At 43.8% G+C, this 21,539-nt stretch overlaps 1 protein-coding gene across 14 annotated transcripts in view; it reads right to left on the bottom strand.

Annotated features, from left to right (window-relative positions):
- ZNF536 (zinc finger protein 536) overlaps positions 1-21,539 on the bottom strand; it is a 493,271-nt gene that overhangs the window by 96,415 nt on the left and 375,317 nt on the right. Inside the window, exon 7 of one of the 14 annotated variants that reach the window (XM_058424655.1) lies at positions 10,908-11,128. The exons of the other annotated variants lie outside the window; for them this stretch is intronic. Within the exon in view, the coding sequence (XP_058280638.1) occupies positions 11,058-11,128 (71 nt within the window). The 3' untranslated portion in view covers positions 10,908-11,057. Of the gene's footprint in view, positions 1-10,907; positions 11,129-21,539 lie in introns of those variants that run through there. 14 annotated transcript variants of the gene reach the window in all.

Raw genomic sequence — 21,539 nt, 5'->3', positions numbered from 1 at the left:
ACTTCCACCACTCTTACTGCGCATTTCTCTCAAATATATTAGTCATTGCAATGGAAAAGGAGCAAGAAGCATGAAGTTCTAAAATTGTTTATAAAAAGAGCAGGTTATGATTATTTGCAAAAAATATGACTACATACCAGAATACTTATGAGAACCTGCAGAAAAAAGATGTTAAAAACAATAGGAAAATTTAGCAAGGTCGCTGGTTATAAAATGAATATACAAAAATCAGTGGTTTAAGTTAACCCAAACAATAACCAATTAGAAAAACATAATTGAGAAAAAGATTTGATTTACAGTGTCATACAACGAGAGAGACAGAGAGACAGAGAGGCAGAGAGAGAGAGATAGAGAGGAGAAACGAGAGAGAAGAGAATGTACCCAGAAATAAACCTCAATATGAATTTAGGGCCTAAATAAGGAACAATTATTTAGAATGACTGGGCAACATAAATTAGAAGCCCTATTTTGCTCTTAGATGTAAGACTCCAAGTCATAACAATATTAATTCTTTAATGTAGTTTTTTACCCTCTCCTCCCCCCACCAAATAATTCTACGGAGTATTTTCTGGGAAATATAATTTTAAAAGAAGATTAAGTATCATATAAAATAAATACAAAACTAGATAGTAAAATTCTGAAAAAAAAAAAAAAAAAAAAGAATAAGCCTGACCAGATACTACACTGAATTGCAAAATCATCGATATGGTTTGAAACAGGTGCAGAAAAAACAGACATGTCAATTGAGTAAAATAGAGCATACTGAACTAGAGGTAAACTCATTTGAGAATTTAGTAAATAATAAAGGTGACTTTTTAATGAGTGGGATAAAGAAGAATTATTTAATAAATGGTGTTTGGGCAACTGGCTAGCCATTGGGTTGGAGAAAGGACACAAAGAATAAAACTGGAACCCTAATTCACTTTTTACATCAAAATAAAATGAAGATGGTTAAGGATCTAAAAGCAAAAATTGAAAAAGGGGAGAATGAAAGAAAACATGGGGCTAATATAAAATCAAGGAGTAAGCACGTCATAGATGCCATAATATGACTGATAAATCTAAGTATAAAAATCCTAAAATCTCACTATGATAAAAAATAAACAAAATCAAAAGGCATATGGCAAACCAGAAAAAATATTTATAACATAAATGACAGCAATGGGCTAATTTCCTTAATATATAATAAGCTCTTGCAAATTGGTGAGAAAGATACAAATCATTCAACAGGAAAAAACATGGGCAAATGATATGAAAAGTCAATTCACAGAGAAAGAAATAGAAATGATTTTTAAACATATGGAAAGATGTTCAATGTCACTCATAATTAAAGATATGCAAATAAAAACAATCAGAAACCTATCAGATGGGCAAAGTTTTCCATCTTTGGGAAGTCCTGCTTCTTGGAATTTGTTCTACAGAAACCTATTTTCTCTCTCTCTCTCTCTCTCCCCTGCCACCCCCCCCCCACCGCCCAGTCCCCACTTGCCTTCCTTTAAAGGTGGCCAGTTATGAAAGAGAGAATATATATATAGTTATGTATAATCAAATTGTTCATCAGCAGGGTAATGGTTAAGTAAATTATAGTAGATCTCTAAAAAAGAGTAGAACTCTACAAAGCAACTAGGAAATCTCCACAATTATTATTAATCTTGCCTTTAAAAGCAATGGCAAAAACCACAATTATTTTTGCAAAACCTAATAACAAAAATATGGAAGATGTGGAAAAACATGCATGATATATAGATAAAAAACCAAACAGGGCAGTGAGCATGGTGGCTCATGTCTGTAATCCCAGCACTTTGGGAGGCCAAGGCAGGCAGATCACCGGAGGTCAAGAGTTCGAGACTAGCCTGGCCAGTATGGCTAAACCCCATGTCTACTAAAAATACAAAATTTAGCTGGGCATAGTGGCACGTGCCTGTAGTCCCAGCTACTCGGGAGGTTGAGGCAGGAGAATTGCTTTAACCCAGGAGGTGGAGGTTGCTGTGAGCCAAGATTGTCCCACTGCACTCCAGCCCAGATGACAGAGTGAGACTCTGTCTCAAAAAAAAAAAAAAAAAAAACAAAGTCTAGAACTGCAAATACGATGTGTTTCAATTTGTGCTTAAAAATTAATACATATATTTGTATTAAAATATATTAAAATATACTCATTATCTATGGTCGCTCAATTTGGTTAGGCTGAGTTTGGAGTAAGAGAAAGACTCAATTCTTCTTATACAAGTATACATTTTTGTACAGTTTTAGTTATGTGCTTGTATAAAAACAAAACAAAACAAAAAACCCTTCCTGAGTGCTTAAAAATGATGGAGGCATACCAAATTTGAAGAAGATGCTCCCAATAGCCAAATCTGAGACAATTGGAGCAACAAAATATTGACAGTCATGGATTTATAACTCATAAAATAAAATAAATACCAGTGCATCTACACTGATTTTTCAAAATGAATAACCAATAGGAGAGAAAGAACAGCTTTTCTTTACAGAAGAATTTGAATTTAAGACATGTAGGATGAGAAATAGAAAAATCACAATTGGACTATCATCATAATAATTGTTACAGGCAACATCGACCAACGGATATAAACGTTAGTGAGCAGAAGTATGAAACGAAAAAGGACCCGCGTTGTCTCAGAGTATCTGCCCACACGACGCTTTTTCATCATAAAGGGAAAAATAAACATAAAATTTGACAGCTGAGAAACCTGGAGGACACTATCTTAACCGAGTGACCCAAAGTTAACTTCACCGGTAAGGAAAGATCATCTCAAGTTCCTCCCGACCGGATGCACCGAGGACATGACATCGGTCCCATGGCGTCTTTGGTACAATTCATAGCTTCAATCTAATCATAAGAAAATAGCAGGCAAATACCCAAACTGAGGGTTTTTCTCCAAAGTAGCTGACTGTTACTCTTCAAAACTGTCAAGGTCGTGAAAGACAAAGACTGAGAAACCGCCCCACGTTGGAGGAGGCTAAGGAGCTAAGACAATTAAATTCAACATGAAGTCCTGGATTGGACCCTGGCCCAGAGAAAGGACATTAGTGGGCCACTGGTGAAATTTTAACAAGGTCTATAGATTAATTAATAATACTGTATCAAATTTAATTTCCCAGTTTTGATCATTGAACTAAGGGAAGGTAAGACGTTAGCATTTAGGGAACCTAGGCAAAGGGGATGAGATAACTCTTCATACTATCTTTTTAAATTATTTTAGAAAATCTGATATTTTGAAATAAAAAGTTGAAAAGGTACATTTTAAAAAACGTTCCTGGAAGTCCCGCTGGGAGAAATCATAAAAGATACAAGGTAGTTAACAGATCTACAAGTCGTTACATCAAAATGGAAAATCCCAATGACATGGATCTTTTCCCTGGGACTGGTTCAGCCTCACTTTGAGATGGGAAGCAGTGTTTTCCTCTCTCCGTGGTATTTCCATGTCCAGAGATCTCAGTGAAAATCAGGTGGGCACCCCGTTTCCTCTGGTTGGTAAAGAGGTGATGGTCCCGCAAAGTCAGTCAAGTCACTTGGGGATAGAAATGTTGGGTCTGGAGTCCCAAGAGTGCTTGAGCACTTGCCTGAAATCTAATTACTTATATCCAGAGTCTCAACACCCTACTGGATTTGGGGGGACAGGGGAGATCCTACCACTATCTCCTCTCCACTTAATTGATCTTGGATCGTGAATCACCCATTCACAATTTCCCACTTCTAAATCTGTAAAATGTAGAGCATAAAACTCAGTACAAGAGTGAAATGATGTTTCTTTTGGGAGCACCAAATCCTTAAGCTGGGCTGCTCATTTCATAATCTCAAATCCCTTTAGAAAGATACAGAAATCACAGAGGACACACGACCCATCCTCACTTCAGTGTGCAAACCCAGGAAGCTGCCATGAGAATTCCAAAATGCCCACGACCAAACAGCAAAAGATCCGTGCACAGGAGCCTTGACTCCTAGCTCCCAGGGCTGCCACTGATCCACGCTTAAGAGATGAAAATTATTTTGAAAACCAAGTCCAAAGGGCACAGGCATATATTTGCAGCAGATATTGACACGAGTGTGCCATGGACCTAGCCAATCAGAAAGTAATTTTATAAACACTGTTATTAAACAGAAGGGCAATTACTTTAAGTACTGGAAAAATGTCAGGGTCATACATGAATTTTGTGGGTATCACATTTTGTTTGACACTCAGTGGATCAATGACTCCAAGGAAATTTATTCAGAAATAGTACGTGCCATGTCGCCAACCCTAAAGCTAAACCTTCCCTACCAAGATTGCCCAAATTTAGAGAGAGGAATGACTTCTGGTTTACCCAGTTTACTACATATTCAGAAATGCAGTCAAAGCTCTTTATACATAAAAGTATGCAAGTAATTAAGGATTATGTGGTAAGTGAATAAATATGGTTCATATGACAGCATATTAGGAAGAACACCTTTTATTTCTGTCTTTATCAATGGAACCGAGCAGGGGGTTTTAATGTAATAAAATAAGGAGTATAAGAGGGGTCCAAGGGCAGCTTTTCTGTGATGCCTGTTTGTAAACTGAGTGGTCTTGAGGTCCCCCACTTCAGGGCTCCCCCTCACTTGAGATTTCAGCTGTGGCCACATATGTTGCCGCTGCCTTAATGACAGTGGCATGGGTGTACAGGGATGGGAAGAGAGGAGACTCCTTCCTGCTTCCCATCATCTTGGAGGATAGATGCCCTGCAATGTCAAATGAACAGGTCACTTATTCTACCCCCAGAGGGTTTGGAAGGACTCCCAGTGGCTCCGGGGTCTTTCTGGTCTCCCCCTCTCCTAACCCTATCCTAACAACGACCATCCTGTTTTCCACAAGTGGTCTACACACAAAATGGCAGGGAAGCCCAGACATGGAAGCACATAGTAAGCCCTCAACAAAAATGCCACAACTGAGCAAATGATTGTCTCCAAGCTCTTCGAGTTTGGCAGATACTGTGAAGGTAAATAACAGAGCTTCTTCAAGAAACAATGCTCCATTTGGTAGAGGCTACATTTTGATAAATTTCTGAAGAATGCATGAACATGGGCATGCTATTCTTTCTCATGGCTAGAAGCAGCTCTCTCTGGGTGTGGCCTTGGCATGTCTGAGTCCTCATCCCCCCCGCCCGCCTCCACACACACACTCTGCAGCAATGACAGTTGGGTAACAGGCCTGTCCTTGGTTCAGAGGGAAACATTTAAAAGAAAACAAAATGGGTGGCCAGTGAAGAAGGTATGTTCTAGGAACACAGGCCTAGAAACTGAGTTTGTCTTAAAAGTATGAGATGACATGAAGCTCCATTTCTTCCTCTTTTGACAACTAAGCTTCCACTCTGTTTCTGATTCAAACAGAAATTGAATGGAAATACCTCACCCCAGGACCAGCCCAGTGGGGAGTCCTAAAATAGCACCTGCTGATGGAGCAGCCATCCACAGACTTAGCCTCCCCCACCCAGAGGGGGAGAGCCCCACAAGGGCTGGCCACCAAGGGGAATCTGCAGTAATCCCCAAATGTGCCAGCCCAGCCTACCGTGTGAGGAAGTATCAGCTCTCCCAGCCTCTTGGAACTGCCCTGCCAGATGGAAATATGGTTGCTGTCACACCCTATCCTGTCCCAACACCACACAAAAGGTATTTCTCATTTAGTTCCATGTTTTAGATCTAAGGAAACTAGAAACATTTTTGTCGTTAAGAAATGAGAAAATGTGTTGTAAGGCATTGTAACATCCACTATCCTTGCTTGTTACTTCCACTAGAAAGAAGTTTCTGAGGGCTGGGGATGTGCTTTTGTCTTTCATCTTTGTATCCACAGTGCCTAGCATGTAGGAGATTCTCAATAAATATCTGTGACATGGATGGATGGATGAGTGGATGGATGGCTGAATGCATGGATGGATAGATGGGTGGATGGATAGGCAGATGGGTGGATGGATGGGTGGATGGATGGATATTGAATGAATGGTTGGATGGATGGATGGATGGATGGATGGATGGATGGATGGATGGATGGATAGATGGGTGGATGGATGGGTGGATAGATGGATGGATGGATGGATGGATGGATGGATGGATGGATGGATGGATGGATAAATGGGTGGATAGATGGGTGGATGGAAGGATGGATAGATGGGTGGATGGATGGATAAATGGGTGGATGGATGGATGGATGGATGGATACATGGGTGAATGGATGGATGGATGGATGGATTTGAATGAATGGTTGGATGGATGGATGGATGGATGGATTTGAAGAGTTGGATGGATGGATGGATGGATGGATGGATAGATGGGTGGATGGATAGGCAGATGGGTGGATGGATGGGTGGATGGATGGATGAATAAATGAATAAACAAATGTCTTGTAGCACGGAGTTGTTTGATAGTGTACCTTTGAACAACACTGATGGCCAACCTAACTATACAAGCCTCATCACAGGCCACTACCATTAACCTCTTAATTATTTTCAAAGCCTTACAGCTAAGAAAACACTTTTCTTTACCACATCTTCTTGGGCCCTCACAATAGCTCTGTCAGAGCCATGGCAAAAATTATTTCATTTGCCAGCTGCAAAAACAGAACTTCAAAGACGTTAAGGCCAGTCATTCAGTGCTTGAGAAGCAGAGTCAGGGGTAGAATTTATCTCTACAAAAATACATTTGAAGCTCCTTATATCTAACCTCAAAAAAGTAATTAGAAATTGTATAGAAAGAGTCCAGAGGTGATTCTGGACAAGAGCTATTTTGTGGGTCTCCCTGAATCATATATTTGACCGTGTTTCCATTTTTCCATTGACTGATAGAAGGCTCAGATTCCAAACTGTAATCTTCCTCCTGGGGTACAAACAAGTGTTGTTTTTTTTTTTTTTTTTTTTGAGACGGAGTCTCAGGCTGGAGTGCAGCGGTGCGATCTCGGCTCACTGCAAGCTCCGCCTCCCGGGTTCACGCCATTTTCCTGCCTCAGCCTCTCCGAGTAGCTGGGACTACAGGCGCCCGCCACCACGCCCGGCTAATTTTTTGTATTTTTAGTAGAGACAGGGTTTCACCGTGGTCTCGATCTCCTGACCTCGTGATCCGCCCACCTCGACCTCCCAAAGTGCTGGGATTACAAGCGTGAGCCACCGTGCCCAGCCAAAAAAGTATTGTTTTAATATTTGCGAGCACTCTTAATTCTTTCTAAAAGCTGAGATGGGGCAAGGGATTGCGCTATGTACATGGAGAGCAATTGAATAGAAAGGTAGAAAATGCAGTGATAGTATTATGGTCTTGAAGCAAGCACTTTGCTAGCTGTTCCTATCCATCGAATTCAGCAAGCAGTTACCGTGTTGTAGTGAACAAGCCAAGATGAGACAGACACGTATGGGGCCTTTTGTCACCTGGACTTCTCCACTTCTGTGGCTGACTCCTGGCCTTGAGATGAGGGTCAACAAATCTCCCAAGGGACTGCACCAGAGTTTTAAACTGTTCAAAGCTCCAAGGCAACATTCTGATTCCCATGCCCACTCCTTAGGCACCAAGGAAGCTGGTCACAATGCTCAGAGGGAGAGTGAAGGTCCTATATCTTCCTTAGCAAGAATCACAGGAGATTTTCACAACAGAAGTTCACCCTGATGATCAGTGCTGGGCCCCTTGGAAACACGCAACAAGAACTATGTGATTGAGACTCTAGATCTCCAAGCTGGGGCCCAGTTCCTTAGAGCCAGGAACCTCACCCAGCCTGACTGTGCACTACACCAGTGTCTTCTATAGCCATCAACCAACATGGCTCATTCTAGGTCCCAGAATGGAATCGGGTAGCCTACAGCTGGCACCTCATAAATCCTTCAGGTAGGACTAGCCCTGGCCAGTCCAGGCTAAAGTTATGGTGGATTCGTGTCCAGAAAGCTCTCATTTTGGTATGCATCATATCACCGTACACAAGTCTCCGGGGTCTCACATCTGCAGATGCCCATGAAAAATATTCACCTGCTCATTACCCCAAGAAGTGTTTACCTGCAAAAAAAAAATGACCCTAGGTAAATACTTCCTGTGATGAGGTGAATAGGGACAAAGGACCACGATGCAGAGTAGCAATCCATTTCTTCTGCCCACAGTGATCTCCTGAAGGTTTCAAGATTCATTCTGGTCCGATACTTGAAAAAGTTTACTTTTGTGCTTGTCATACCATTTAGAATTTTGTAAATCTTGTGCCAAACAAATCCATTCAAAAAATCAATTGCAACTTCTCTTCAATGAATTTATTGTATAAATACAATTGCACAAGTACACAAAAGATATTTGGTGAAGTTTTGTTTGAAATAACAAAATCTCACAACCATGTCGTATCCTGTATGGGTAAGCATCAATACCAGGTGGGTTAAATAATTTATTGCACATGGTCTAATAGAATACTATGCAACTGGTAACAATATAACTGGAGACTAAAGTCAATACTTCTACATCTGCCTCATTCTGTTTAAGTGAAAAAAAGCAAAGTGCAGAAAATACCTATTGTATGATCATTATATGATCACATTTTCAAAAATAATAGGACTATAAAGTAATGCATATACATATATATTTCTAATATGTTATACGCATATGCAGGGACTTTTGTCTGAAAGTATGTTCCTTTTTTTTTTTTGAGACATATCACCCAGGCTGGAGTGCAGTGGCATGATCTCAGCTCACTGCAGCCTCTGCCTCCCGAGTTCAAGTAATTCTCCTGCCTCAGCCTCCCGAGTAGCTGCGATTACAGGTGTGCACCACCACGTCTAGCTAATTTTTTTGTATTTTTAGTAGAGACAGGGTTTCATCATGTTGGCCAGGTTGGTTTCAAACTCCTGACCTCAGGTGATCCGCCTGCCTGAGCCCCCCAAAGTGCTGGGATTATAGGCATGAGACACCACGCCCGGCTACTTTCTTAAATGTAATTAATTAAGGAGGGGACATGAAAGAAAGCTATTGGTGAACAAAGAAGAGCGTAATTAAAATTAACAATGAGAATAATAATAAAAATATCCCCATCACAAAATGTCAATAGAAAGCCTCATTTTACACCAGTAAAAAACTCTAAAACAAAAAAAGTTTCACATGAATTTAAAAAAAAACATTTGAAAGCAAGTTACAGCTGCACTCAGCCATAAATAAGGTGTAGAAAGTGTGATGGTATTGTGCAGGATCTTTTGTAAATAAGTTTGACAAAAATCTACCTCCAGGAGGTTTAGGGAGGTGAGGGGATCATTTGATCCAAGCTGCTCAGTTTGCAGATGAAGAACATAGTTTAGCCAGGGGCTGTATGCATTGTGCAGAGATAGCCAGGGTGGTAAAATGGCATGGCCTGGGGACGTGAGAGCCAGCCTTCACACACATTCTGACATCCTCCCTTTCCCCTCCCTTCTCCACTCCACCTTCCTCCTGCTGGGGCCTCCTCCAATAGCTACCCACAGTGTTCCTTGATTCAAGGATTGACAAGAACCCTCTTTCTATGCAGCCACTTCTTTGATGGAGATCATGATGTAGCCCTCTTTACGTGGAGGAGGAAGCTGAGCTGCAACTTTCTCAGGATCACAGCTGGAAGGGGCCCCTCCTGGATTGAAATCCACAGCATTGGTCTGCAGAGCCCAGACTCTTGCCACCCTCCCATTTGTGCCTGGAAGTCAACTCAATTCACACTCAGGACCATTCTTCTCTGTTTCCTTCACAAAGTGTTACCAATTCATGATGGAACTGTGGTCACCTAAGAAAGGGGACAACCAAACACCTTCAGGGTCTTGACTAAAGACTGGTGAAGGGGCCTCCCAAAAGTGGAATAAACATGCCCTGCTTACTTCAGGTGGCTCAGCACCACCCCACGCCCTCAGAACTAAATCTGCACTCCATCTGGGAAACCCCCAACTCACTGCATCCCACCATGAAGACCAGAGGTTACAGGGTGCCCCTGACAGCTGAAAGCATGTAGCACCTAAAAATACGAGGAGGTCCCTTTCAAAGCCTTGAGAGGTGTATGTGTCCTTGTAGGCACTTTTATTTTATTTTATTTTATTTTATTTTTTATTTTTAGAGATGGGGTCTCACTTTGTCGCCCAGGCTGGAGTGAAGTGGCACAATCATAGCTCATTGCAGCCTTGAACTCCTAGGCTCAAGCGGTTTTCCAGGAATATCTGCTCTTTCGATTTGCTGGTGACCTGGACATGGCCTAAGCTCAGTATCTCACAGAAGACTGGCTACCTGGATTCCTGGCCTCCCTCCTCTAACTCCTGGCTTTTCAAATGGCCAAAGTCTTTCTGTCCTAAGTAGCAATTTGACTCCCTCAAAACATGAAGCAGCAAGGCTCCTATCTGAAGCTGGGGTCATAAAGGAAGATGGGAATCTGTGTGATGGAAGCACGTGGACTGTGTGCCGGTGATAGTCCCTGCCTGTCTGCAAGATACAGTGATGTCAAAAAACATCCTGCAGATTCCTTAAAGAACTAAAAGTAGATCCACCATTTGATCCAGGAATCCCACTCCTGAGTATCTACCCAGAGGAAAAGAAGTCATTGTATGAAAGACACCCACACACATGCAGGCTTATTGAAGCACAATTCACAGTTGCAAAGGTATGGAACCAACTTAAGTGCCCATCAGCCAATGAGTGGATAAAGAAAATACGGTATATATGCACCATGGAATACTACTCTGCCACGAAAAGGAATGAAACAATGTGTTTTGCAGCAATTTGGATGGAGCTGGAGGCCATCATTTTAAGTGAAGTCACTCAGGAATGGAAAACCAAATACTGTATGTTCTCAGTTAGAAGTGGGAGCTAAGCTATGAGGATGCAAAGGCATAAGGGTGATATAATGAATGTTGGGGACTCGGCGGTGGGGGAGGTTTGGAGCAGGTAAGGGGTAAAAGACCGCACATTGGGTATGGTGTACTCTGCTTGGGTGATGGGTGCACTAGAATCTCAGAAATCACCACTAAAGAACTTACCCATGTAACCAAAAACCACCTGCACCCCCCAAAACTATGGAAATTTAAAACAAAAGAAAACAAACAAAAAAAGCATTTTGCACCATCTACTATTACCTTCCTACAGCATCAATGGCAGGAACGTGTAGAATGAGTTCCTCCAGCGGAGACTGAGTTTTCCCATCTGTAAAATGGGGATAATGAGACTCCTTACCCAACAGAGAGACTGTGAGGATTAAATAAGGTAATGAATACAAGGTTCCAGCAGTGTGATCTGCTTTGTAGTGCAGGCTACATGGACTTGTGCCTGCAAAACCTGCTGTCACTGGAAGGACTCTGGCTGCCTTCCTGCTGTCCCTTCTCCAGAAGCCCCATCATGCAGAGTCATTCATGCACAAAGGTTTGAGGGCCAGGGCTTCCTGGCTCTGCCCTGAGCTTGCTGTGCAACCTCAGGCCAGTCACTCGCCCTCTCTGAATGTCCATTCTTCATGTGAAAAATAAGAGTATTGGTTTAATTACTTTAGTGGCTGGCTGCTTTTAAATCATTTCCCAAGACCCACAAACTCAATTTGTTGACAAGTTTTATTGACCAAGAAAAAGTTCATCTATTAGGTAATAACTGATTAATTTTCTCATGCTAACTCATCAAAGGCCTTTGTGGTGCCTGTGATCATAAAGAAAACAACCAGTTATCCTATGAAGCTAACAGCACTCCACAAAAAACTCCTGACATAAAGCTCAACAGCTTTCTTGTTAAGGCTACACTGTGATTTTATTTTATATTTTCCAAAATGAAAACATATTATTATAAACATAATAAACACTCATTATAAAAATATAAAATAATATGCAAATATATAGATAGACTTGGAATATAGACTTCAAAATGTTTCCGTGAATAAATAAATCTTATAAATGTGAATATTTTTACAAAAATAAATTTTACTATATTTATATTTTCTGTAACTTAAAAAAAAGCTTAATAGCATATTACTGGCAGCCATCCATGTGTATTCACAGAAATGTATTTTATTGTTTTAGCATCTTATCAGTCATCCAATACATTGCTATCCCCGTCTAGGCTGTTTCCAGTCTTCTACTATTGCATACCACACTGTGATGAGCATCCTTGTGGTTTACCCTGTGCACACTTTTTTTTTTTTTTTAATTAAGATGGAGTCTTGCTCTGCCTCCCAGGCTGGAGTGCAATGGTGCAATCTCGGCTCACTGCAGCCTTGGCCTCCCAGGTTCAAGCTATTCTCCTGCCTCAGTCTTCAGAGTAGCTGGGATTACAAATGCGTGCCACCACGACTGGCTAATTTTTGTATTTTTAGTAGAGACTGGGTTTCACCATGTTGGCCAGGCTGGTCTCGAACTCCTGATCTCAGGTGATCCACCCCCCTCAGCCTCCCAAAGTGCTGGGATTACAGGCATGAGCCACCGTGCCTGGCCTGTGCACATATTTAATTATTTGCTTAGTATTAATTTCTAGAACCAAAGTTGATGCTTCAAATCACATGTGCTTTTTTTAAAGAGACTTTACTGCATACCACATTGTTTTATGAAATCACCCTTTGCAAATAACCTACTCATTTTTATTCCCATTACAGTATGCAAGATTGGTGCCCCCTCCCTGTTTTCCTTTCTAAAATTAATTTTTAAATTATATGTTTAATCATAGGCACAATAATATCCATAGTGTTCAATAAGATAATAGTAGCAATAAAATGAATACCAAGATTCCCTTCACCTAGTTTGAAACAGAAACAGACTCCACACTATTTTTTACAGGTAAATAAGTGGCTTCTATTTGTTCATTTAAAGAGATTTGAAAAGTTGTGAGACATCTGTGCTATCTTCATCGGATCTATGGCTTGGAGAATATAAGCCAGGTACCGGAAGTTTTGATAATCCTTATAATCACAAAATACTGCTATTTGTCCATCCATCCATCCATCCATCCATCCATCCATCCATTCTTTCTTTCCTTTGTTTTCCTCACCATGCATCTCTTAAGGCCTCTACTCTGTTTCAGGCACTGTGCCAGACCTGGGGGATTTGGGGATGACCAAAGCAGACAGAGTTCTTGCACTCCTGCAGCCTCCAGTCTAGAGTACTTGGCAGACGTTGAATATATGTATTAGCCCCAGATGCCTGTGTGATTATGATTCTGCCTTGGTGTGCTGCAAAGCACAAGGTAAAACATCACACGGGCTGGAGGAGGAGGACCCACCTGGACACACCTCACAGGCTGATGCCACTGATGGGCCTCTAATACCATCTCTCACTCTGGCGTCTAATCTCTCCTTGTTTGTCTGGGGGATGGGTACCGAAGTCTAGCTTGTTCCATCCACTGTGAAGATTTATTTAGTAGTATTATTTTTAAGCAGCTTTTCAAAGGCAGGATTAAGGTCTCTCAAGAGTACCCAGCCAGCCGCTTGCTCCCTGAATCCCAGGTCACAGCAGCCAGATTCCATGCAGAAAACACCTCTCCGCCTTTGCACAGAATTGATAGGATACTGGCACCTGGGATCCTCCCAATCCGAGACCGAGCTAGCACAAACCCTGCATCTGTTGTTCCTTGAACCCTGGAACTTCTCAGAATCAGTAGCCTGGATCCACGCAGCACAGAACCCACAAGAATGGGAGCTGCACAAAGGTAGCAACTTCATATGCCTTTTTTCCCATATAATCTCCACCAGCTTCACCAGAGGCTGGCATAGAGCAGATACTCCATAAACCCTTGTTGAAAGGAAGAAAGAAGGAATCCAGGCATCCAATGAAGACGTGAATCCAGGCATCCAATGAGCAGATGTTCCATCACATGAGCAGATGTGAATACCCACCTGCCTTCCCATTCCTCATCATTGCATCAAAGTGAGAACGCAATACTTCATTGTGCACCCTAATTCCTTTTTTGACACCACTGCAGATAATGCTAATGGTGGACTGAAGCTTTTCAGCAGAAGTTTGCAATGTGCACAGTTTGAATCTCCTGCCTGGAGGCAAATTGGGAATGAGTGGACCTTGCTTCCCAATGACTGTGGGGAGAGGACGTTTTCAATGCCCTTGAGCCACATGACAAAGGCATGAAACACAGTTCTTACCCTGGCTAGCAAGTTCTAGAATGAGGTTTCTGAGTGTCTCAGGGTCCTGCTAATACCCCATCCTATCCACAGTGCCACCACACCCTTCAGCATCACACAAGCAAACTGCAGGGCTTGGGAGAGCCACAGTGCCTTCAGCAGGATGTACCTGTCCCAGACCCTTTCCCAGGAAACTGTCTTGACAGCAGGCTTCCCGGCTGGTTCCCCATAATTATGCCTCTTGCTGCTAGGTCTGAGAACGAGCTGCCCGCCTTGCTTTGTGTTTCTCAGAGATGGGCCCCAGGAAGTGTTTCTAAGTGCCTGTGGGAGTCAGGGGCCCATCGGAGGAGCTGATGGCATCTATAGGTTCCTTCTGATGGCAGAGATGCCCATATTCAAGTGTTACATGCAATTTAGGGGTTTTCTGCAGTCCCTGAAGCCATATGTGGGCCCTCCTAGCGTAGAACAGAGACCTCAGAAAGGCTCCCCAGTCAGGGGCTGTGTCCCACAGGCTAAAAATGAGGGTCCTAATCCTGCCATGAATCTGCTGCCCATGTGACTCACGAACATGGGCTTTCTAGAATGTGACCCCGATGCAGGCTGCCAGAGAGCCGTGGTTTTGTGTGTTCACTGCTGGAGTCCCAGCACCCAGATTGCTGCCTGGGATTTGTAGAAATGTGAGGAAAAACCTGCTGGGATAATGGAGAATATGGTCAGAGGTAAATCACTTTAGCTCTCTAGTCCTCAGTTTCCCCATATGACAAATAAAAGTTTCCTTTTAAGTGAACTCTCTGGTATCTTCCGGCTCCCAGAGTTCACAATTTAGATTTCAGTGTCCTCACTGTGGGAACACGGGGAATATGGGGAGGAGCCCACTTCTGGCTTAGCACTAACCTCAGCCTGGGCTGGAGGTGAGAGTTTAGACCTTTTACCCAAAGTCTTTCTCTAACCAACTCCATCAGTAAAAATCAGAAAGTAGTTGCTCAATTAACAACAAAAATAACGAATAAAACAAGCGTTCACTTTTCCGGGAATCACCGGCACAAAAGAACTCTTCTCAAGAGGCCCACACTCGATGCTTGGCAGAAATGCTTAAAGCCAAAGCACCTGATGCCTGAACTTTTTGAGGAGGTCTCTACAAAGGGCTGATGCTATGCTACAGTCTGTTACCCACTTGCTTACACATCACAGAATGGGGCACACGCCTGAACATTTGCACCACTGTTGGCAGGGACCCACTGCCTCGGCTCACCAGGGGTGTCGGCCAGGCTATGTCCTCCTCCGGGCCCCATTTGCTGACCTACAATATGCCCCATGCTCTTCCTCCCTCAAATGCATGGCAGGTGTGTGTTCAATACATGGGGGAGGACACACTAGGAAGTGGAAGTGAGGAAGTACCTGGAACCCTGGAACCATATAGATACATTCATGAAACGGTCAGCCTATGGGGGCCCTGTCTCCTTAGCTCTGGCCTTGAGTAGCACCTAAGATCATATTTTGGTTGTAGCTTTTAAAAATTAAGATTAATGGCCGGGCACGGTGGCTCACGCTTGTAATCCCAGCACTTTGGGAGGCCGAGGCGGGCAGATCACGAGGTCAGGAGATCGAGACCATGGTGAAACCCCGTCTCTACTAAAAATACAAAAAATCAGCCGAGCGTGGTGGCGGGTGCCTGTAGTCCCAGCTACTCGGAGAGGCTGAGGCAGGAGAATGGCGTGAACCCGGGAGGCGGAGCTTGCAGTGAGCTGAGATCGTGCCACTGCACTCCAGCCTGGGTGACAGAGCGAGACTCCGTCTACAAAAAAAAAATAAAGAAAAATTAAGATTAATGAACAGCTGGCCAGGTGCGGTGGCTCACACCCGTAATCTCAGCACTTTGGGAGGCTGAGGTGCGTGGATTGCTTGAGGTCAGGAGTTTCAAGACCAGCCTGGCCAACATGGTGAAACCCCGTCTCTACTAAAAATACAAAAATTAGCCAAGTGTGGTGGGGCACGCCTGTAATATCAGCTACTAGGGAGGTTAAGGCAGAAGGATCACTTACACTTGGAAGGTGGAGGTTGCAGTGAGCTGAAATCAAGCCAATGCACTCCAGCCTAGGCAACAGGCGGAGTGAAACTCTGTCTCCAGGAATAAAAAAGTAAAAAAAAAAATAAAAAAAAAACAGCTAGGAGCATTTGAGAGTAGAATATAGACCCAGAATCACCACTTTTTCCCCCAGTGACACTCGGTGGAAATTGTTATATCATAAACACAACACACACAATCTACAACCAAGAATCAAACTCAGATTGGAGATTTGCCACTTAATTTTGGAGGGGACTCTACAGCTTTTCAGAAAATCAAAAGATGAAAATCCTGTGAGTCCACAAGACAGTCCATGAATAGGGCAAGATGCCTCAAGGTTGCCAGGGAAAACCTAGACAAATGTGCTTTGTGAAATGTATAGAACCTCATCAGGTCCTCGACTGTCTGCCACTGTTTTCTGCATTCATTGCTGCACTTGTAACTCTCACTTTTTATATGGTTAGAAAAGAATCTGCAGTCTCTGCCTTGTCTTGTAAAGGGAGGCCAATGACACAATCTGAGCTGGGTCAGCCCGTTTTCAAGGTCACACAGGCCAAGCTCAATGGAGAAGGTTTGCTGAATGGATACATGAATGAATAGACAAGGGCTGGGGGAGGGAAGGAAGGTAGAAAGGAAGGAGGGAAGGAAGAAAAGAAGGAAGGAAGGAAGGAAGGAAGGAAGGAAGGAAGGAAGGAAGGAAGGGAGGGAGGGAAGGAGGAGGAGGGAAGAGAGGAGGAGGAAAGGAAGGGGGGGAGAAAGAGAAGAAGGAAGGAGAGAGGGAGGGGAAGTGGATAGGGGAGAGGAGGAGGGAGAGGGGAGGGAGGAATAAGGGAGAGAGGAAAGGAGGGAGGAAGGGAGAGAGGAAAAGAGGGAGCAAGGGAGAGAGGAAAGGGGAGAGAGAGGAGGGAAAGAGGGAAGGGGGAGGGAGGGATGAGAGATAAGGGAAAGAGGGAAGGAAGGAAGGAAGGAAGGAAGGAAGGAAGGAAGGAAGGAAGGAAGGAGGGAGGGAGGGAGGGAGGGAGGGAGGGAAGGGAGGGAGGGAGGGAGAGAGGGAAGGAGGAAGGGAGGAAGGAAGGAAGAAAGGGAGGAAGGGAGGGAGAAAGGGAAGAAGGAGTGAGAGAGGCAGGCACACAAGGGAAGGAGGAAAAAATAGTGAGGAAGAAGGGAAGGAAGAAAAGAAAAGAGAGAAGAAATTTTTCCCAAGAAATTGACTAGTAAACTAAGGAGACAAACCACTGCTATCCCCAAATTTAAATATAAACTATAGTATTTTTTTAGTTAGAACTTCAGATTAGAGCCGGTTGGTTTTTCATAATGAATCATAGAAAATAATTTTCCATGGGGTAAAATCACCATGTTTATCCAGATCAAAACATGGTAGAGTGAACAATTTTTCTGTGGATAGGAGTTGTCTAGATAGATGGAGTGGATAATTTTGCTTCATTCTCCCTCCCCCACACCTCGCCATTTGTTTTGCTTTAATTTTGTCTTAATTACACAGAAAATTAAGAAGAAAGTGGAGTCCCTAGGTTTTTGAATAATCTAGACAATGATATATATTTGGTGTGGCTTTATAGAGGCGCTTTCAAAATTATTTATGTGGCTCAGGGTGGAGGGGATTTCGTGGGCACCCAGGTCTCTGCAGAGACTCTCCCTAGATGCAAACTTGGTACCAAGTCTTCCTTCTGTAAAGATAAGTTAGGGAAGACAAGGGCATGTTACAGCAAAACTGCAGCTTCTGTAGCTAAGCTGAGTTGCCTGGGGAGGCTCCTCTCACAGATGATAGAGCTGGAAGGTGCTTTGAAGTTTCTCCTGCTCTATTGCTGAGTTGCTGGAAGATCGGACAACCAGAAGCAAGGCCAGAGGGACACAGCTCAGGGCCCTCCTTTATTCCTCAAGTCAAGAAGCTGGCAGGATATTTCAGCAGCTGGATTCACGATGCATGCCTACTCTGTGTCTGTTGCTCTGAGTACTGTGTACATATGCATGCAACAGCACCATCAACAACAATGTATATACAACAACAACAACACACATAGCAATAATAACAACATGCATGCAACGACAACATGCATACAACAATAATAACTATATGCATACAGCAACGTCAAAACAATGTATAACAACAACAACACACATAGCAATAACAACATGCATACAACAATAACAAATGCATGCAACAATAATAACAACTATATGCATACAACAAAAATATGCATACAATATGCATAAAACAACAACAGAACTATGCATACCACAATAACAACCATATGCATACAATAATAATGACAGTAGCTATATTACTGAGTGCTTACTGGGTATTTTACATAGAGGTTGCATTGCACTCATGAGTAACTATTATCCCTAATTTAGAAACGGAGACAGCAAGCAACTTGCTGGAGGTCACACAGCTACAAAGCAGAAGAGCCAGGTTTCAGACTGTGCTCTTAATTATAACCCTACTGTGCCTTCGTGTGTAGCCAAAGACACAGTAGAATGAGATTTACTGAGCATCACCTATAGGCTGACTTCCGTGGCATCCTGCACTCCCATCAGCCCATAGAAGCCCATTTACTTCTCGGGCTAACCCTGCCAGGTGGGTGCTATTGGCTGTGTTTTCTAGAGAGGCGATGCCCATGATGGCCCCCATCAGGCCATCTGTCGGTTTCCCAAGCACGTGGCATTCTATTGCACAAGTAGACAAATGCCCTGTGTGTCCTGTTGTAAACTTGAGGAGACGAGACCTAAAAAATAGCAGCGACTCAGTCAGGGTCCTAGGGGGACCATCCCACAGGAGTCAGGGGAACCTGAGAACTGGGCATGCATGTCCGCCCACTGGTGCAGGGATCTTTCCCAGGGACAGAGATCTTTCAAGACTAAATGCCTAGACTGGTCAGCCTAGCACATTTAAGGGATTAAGTAACAATCGAAAGGTTCCCTCCTCTTTTACTTAACATCACAGGAAGCCAGAAAGCTTCAGAACGAAAGTGATGGGCTCCCAGAAAAGGTCAGATCAGGTGGAGAGAGAAGCTAGTCCAGTAATAAGAGAGCCTCCTTTTGCAGGAAGGACTTTTTTTTTTTTTTTTTTTTTAGCTAAAAAAAGAGATTGCAGCAGATGAAATCTGCCTCATCTCACAGCCTCATCTAACCTATGTGGTCACCAGAACCCCCCTCCCACACACACACACTCGCAAAAAAAGTTTCCTTAAATATTTACGGCCGACTACTTTGCAAAGATTCTTTATCCCCACGGAACATTACTACTTTTTTTTTCCCTTTTTGCAGCTTTAGAAAAATAGATAATTACTTCAGTTAATTTCAGCAAAACAGTTCAAACTCATCAGGGCTGAACAAGTATAATTTACTGCTCCTTCTGACTTATTGTTGTGACTAGATGTGGATTGATGATTAAAGTGGTAAACAGTAACATTTCTGTAAAATGGCTGACTCCGCTGCTGGCGTGTCAGGGGAGACACCTGCCCCAATGGCTGTGCTGCGATTGTCACTGTGCTCAAGGCTGTCAACAAAGAATATAAGTATTTGACAAGGTGTTATCTAATTGTGTTTTTAAAAGCCACGATACATACATCTTTTAATGTGTCACTTTAAGCAGCCAGAGACGTTCTTTTATTAAAAAATACAAAGGAAAAATGAATGCCTTGCATTTTCTTTTTTTTCCCCCTCCCTCTCTCTCTGTATTTTTTTTCTCCTTTCCCTTTCCAAGCTCTGTCCTTTTGCTGTCATTCGGTGGAATATATTTTGCTTTTTAGTCAAATTGGCTTTTATTTAATTGTTGCCCAAAATAGCTCTGCCACATTAGGTCTATAAGAAGAAAGAACAGTATGTCCCACAGACAATCTTTGCTTTAGCCCTGGTGGGAATTTGCCCATGGTCGCAGAAAGCAAAGAACAAATCCTCTCGGATGGTCTTGGAGCCTTAAAGTGAGGGGTCCATGGGGGCTTCTCTGGGTCCTATAGAAGTGGGGCTGCCCTGTCTTCACCCTGCTCCCCACTGCACCCCCTCTTCTTTCCCAGGAGTTGTCCCTCTTCCTCCCCTGGGACTCTCATGCTTGCTTTCCCCTTTCCCTGACTCTTTTGTCTTGACACTAGCAAAGGCTTGTTTCAGAGACCTCAACTCTTGAGGCAGACAGGTCTCCACCCTCCAGGAAGTCAGGGAAAGGCCCTGGGCCCACCCAGCTAGAACTATGCAAGTCAACGGTCCCCTACAGAGTTGGGGTCTTGAAAGAGCCAGAGAGAAGATTCTATCCATAAAAACTGCTTGGATAAAGCAGGTGGTGGTTTGGGTGGGAGAGCAGTTCAAGGTACAAATAACCACAGTTCATCAAGAACATTGAGTTCTGGCCAGGCATGGTGGCTCATGACTGTAATCCCAGTGCTTTGGGAGGCCAAGGTGGGAGGCTTCCTTAAGGCCAGGAGTTTGAGACCAGCCTGGGCAACATAGCGAGACCCCACATATATGAAAAAAATTTAAAAATAGCCAGGCATGGGGTCATAAGCCTGCAGTGCCAGCTACTGGGGAGGCTGAGGCCACAAGATGGCTTGAACCCAGGAGATCAAGGCTGCAGTGAACTATGATGTCAACACTGTACTCCAGTCTGGGCAAGAGAGGGAGACTCCATCTCTTAAAAAATAATTAAAAAAAAAAAAGAACCGTGATTTTCACCACTGTTGCCAGCTCCCAATGGATGGAGGGAGGGTAATAGGGCAATGGCCAACCCCTGAGCTCCACATGGAGAAACCAAGGTCTCCAATCACAGTGAAAGCAGAGGGCTAGGCCTGGAATTCAGACTAGCTGAACTACTCTGGCCTGGCTGGTCCAACTTCATTGTGCCTCTCCTGGCTCTGGCTTCCTTGGCCCCACTTTGAGACCCACCTCTGTGCAGTGCCCACTGCAGCCGCCTGCACCTTGGGTCCCTCCTGCCCAAGCAGGATGCAGAAGAGCCTCCTCCTGGAAGAACCAGCCTGCCAGGGCAGCACCGAGCACACAGGCATGACTCCCCTGGGGTGGCCTTTGGGGTAGCCGGGGGGACAGAGGTTTCCAGGAGAGGGGGTGCCTCAAATCCCACACCTCACATCCACACCCTGTCCTCCTGCACCGCTCCTCTGGCCCAGCTGGCTCAGACGTTGGCCTCGGCTGTCACTAAATGGAATGCAGGATCCGAGCAGCAGCTTCTTGCAGGGGAAACAGGAGAAGAGTGGGGAGGGAGGAGGCAGCACAGGCTGGCTTGCTGCAGCCAGGGAGGGGAGCAGGACCCCTTGCCCAGGGGGTGCCCTGGTGTGCCCCCTGCCTCTCTCCAGCAGGCTCCACGGGGGTGTCCTGTAGACGAGAGCCTAATGATCTGGTCAAGGCAGCTATTTAATCCGTCATAGTCAATGTCATGTGGTGACTCAAGCAATTTGTTACCAGTTATGCAAAAAAGGCAG

Source organism: Hylobates moloch, unplaced genomic scaffold, assembly GCF_009828535.3.
Source record: "Hylobates moloch isolate HMO894 unplaced genomic scaffold, HMol_V3 SCAFFOLD_12, whole genome shotgun sequence".
Taxonomy (NCBI): Eukaryota; Metazoa; Chordata; class Mammalia; order Primates; family Hylobatidae; genus Hylobates; species Hylobates moloch.
Note: the sequence above shows the minus strand (reverse complement) of the source record. Positions and strands in the feature narration are given on the sequence as shown.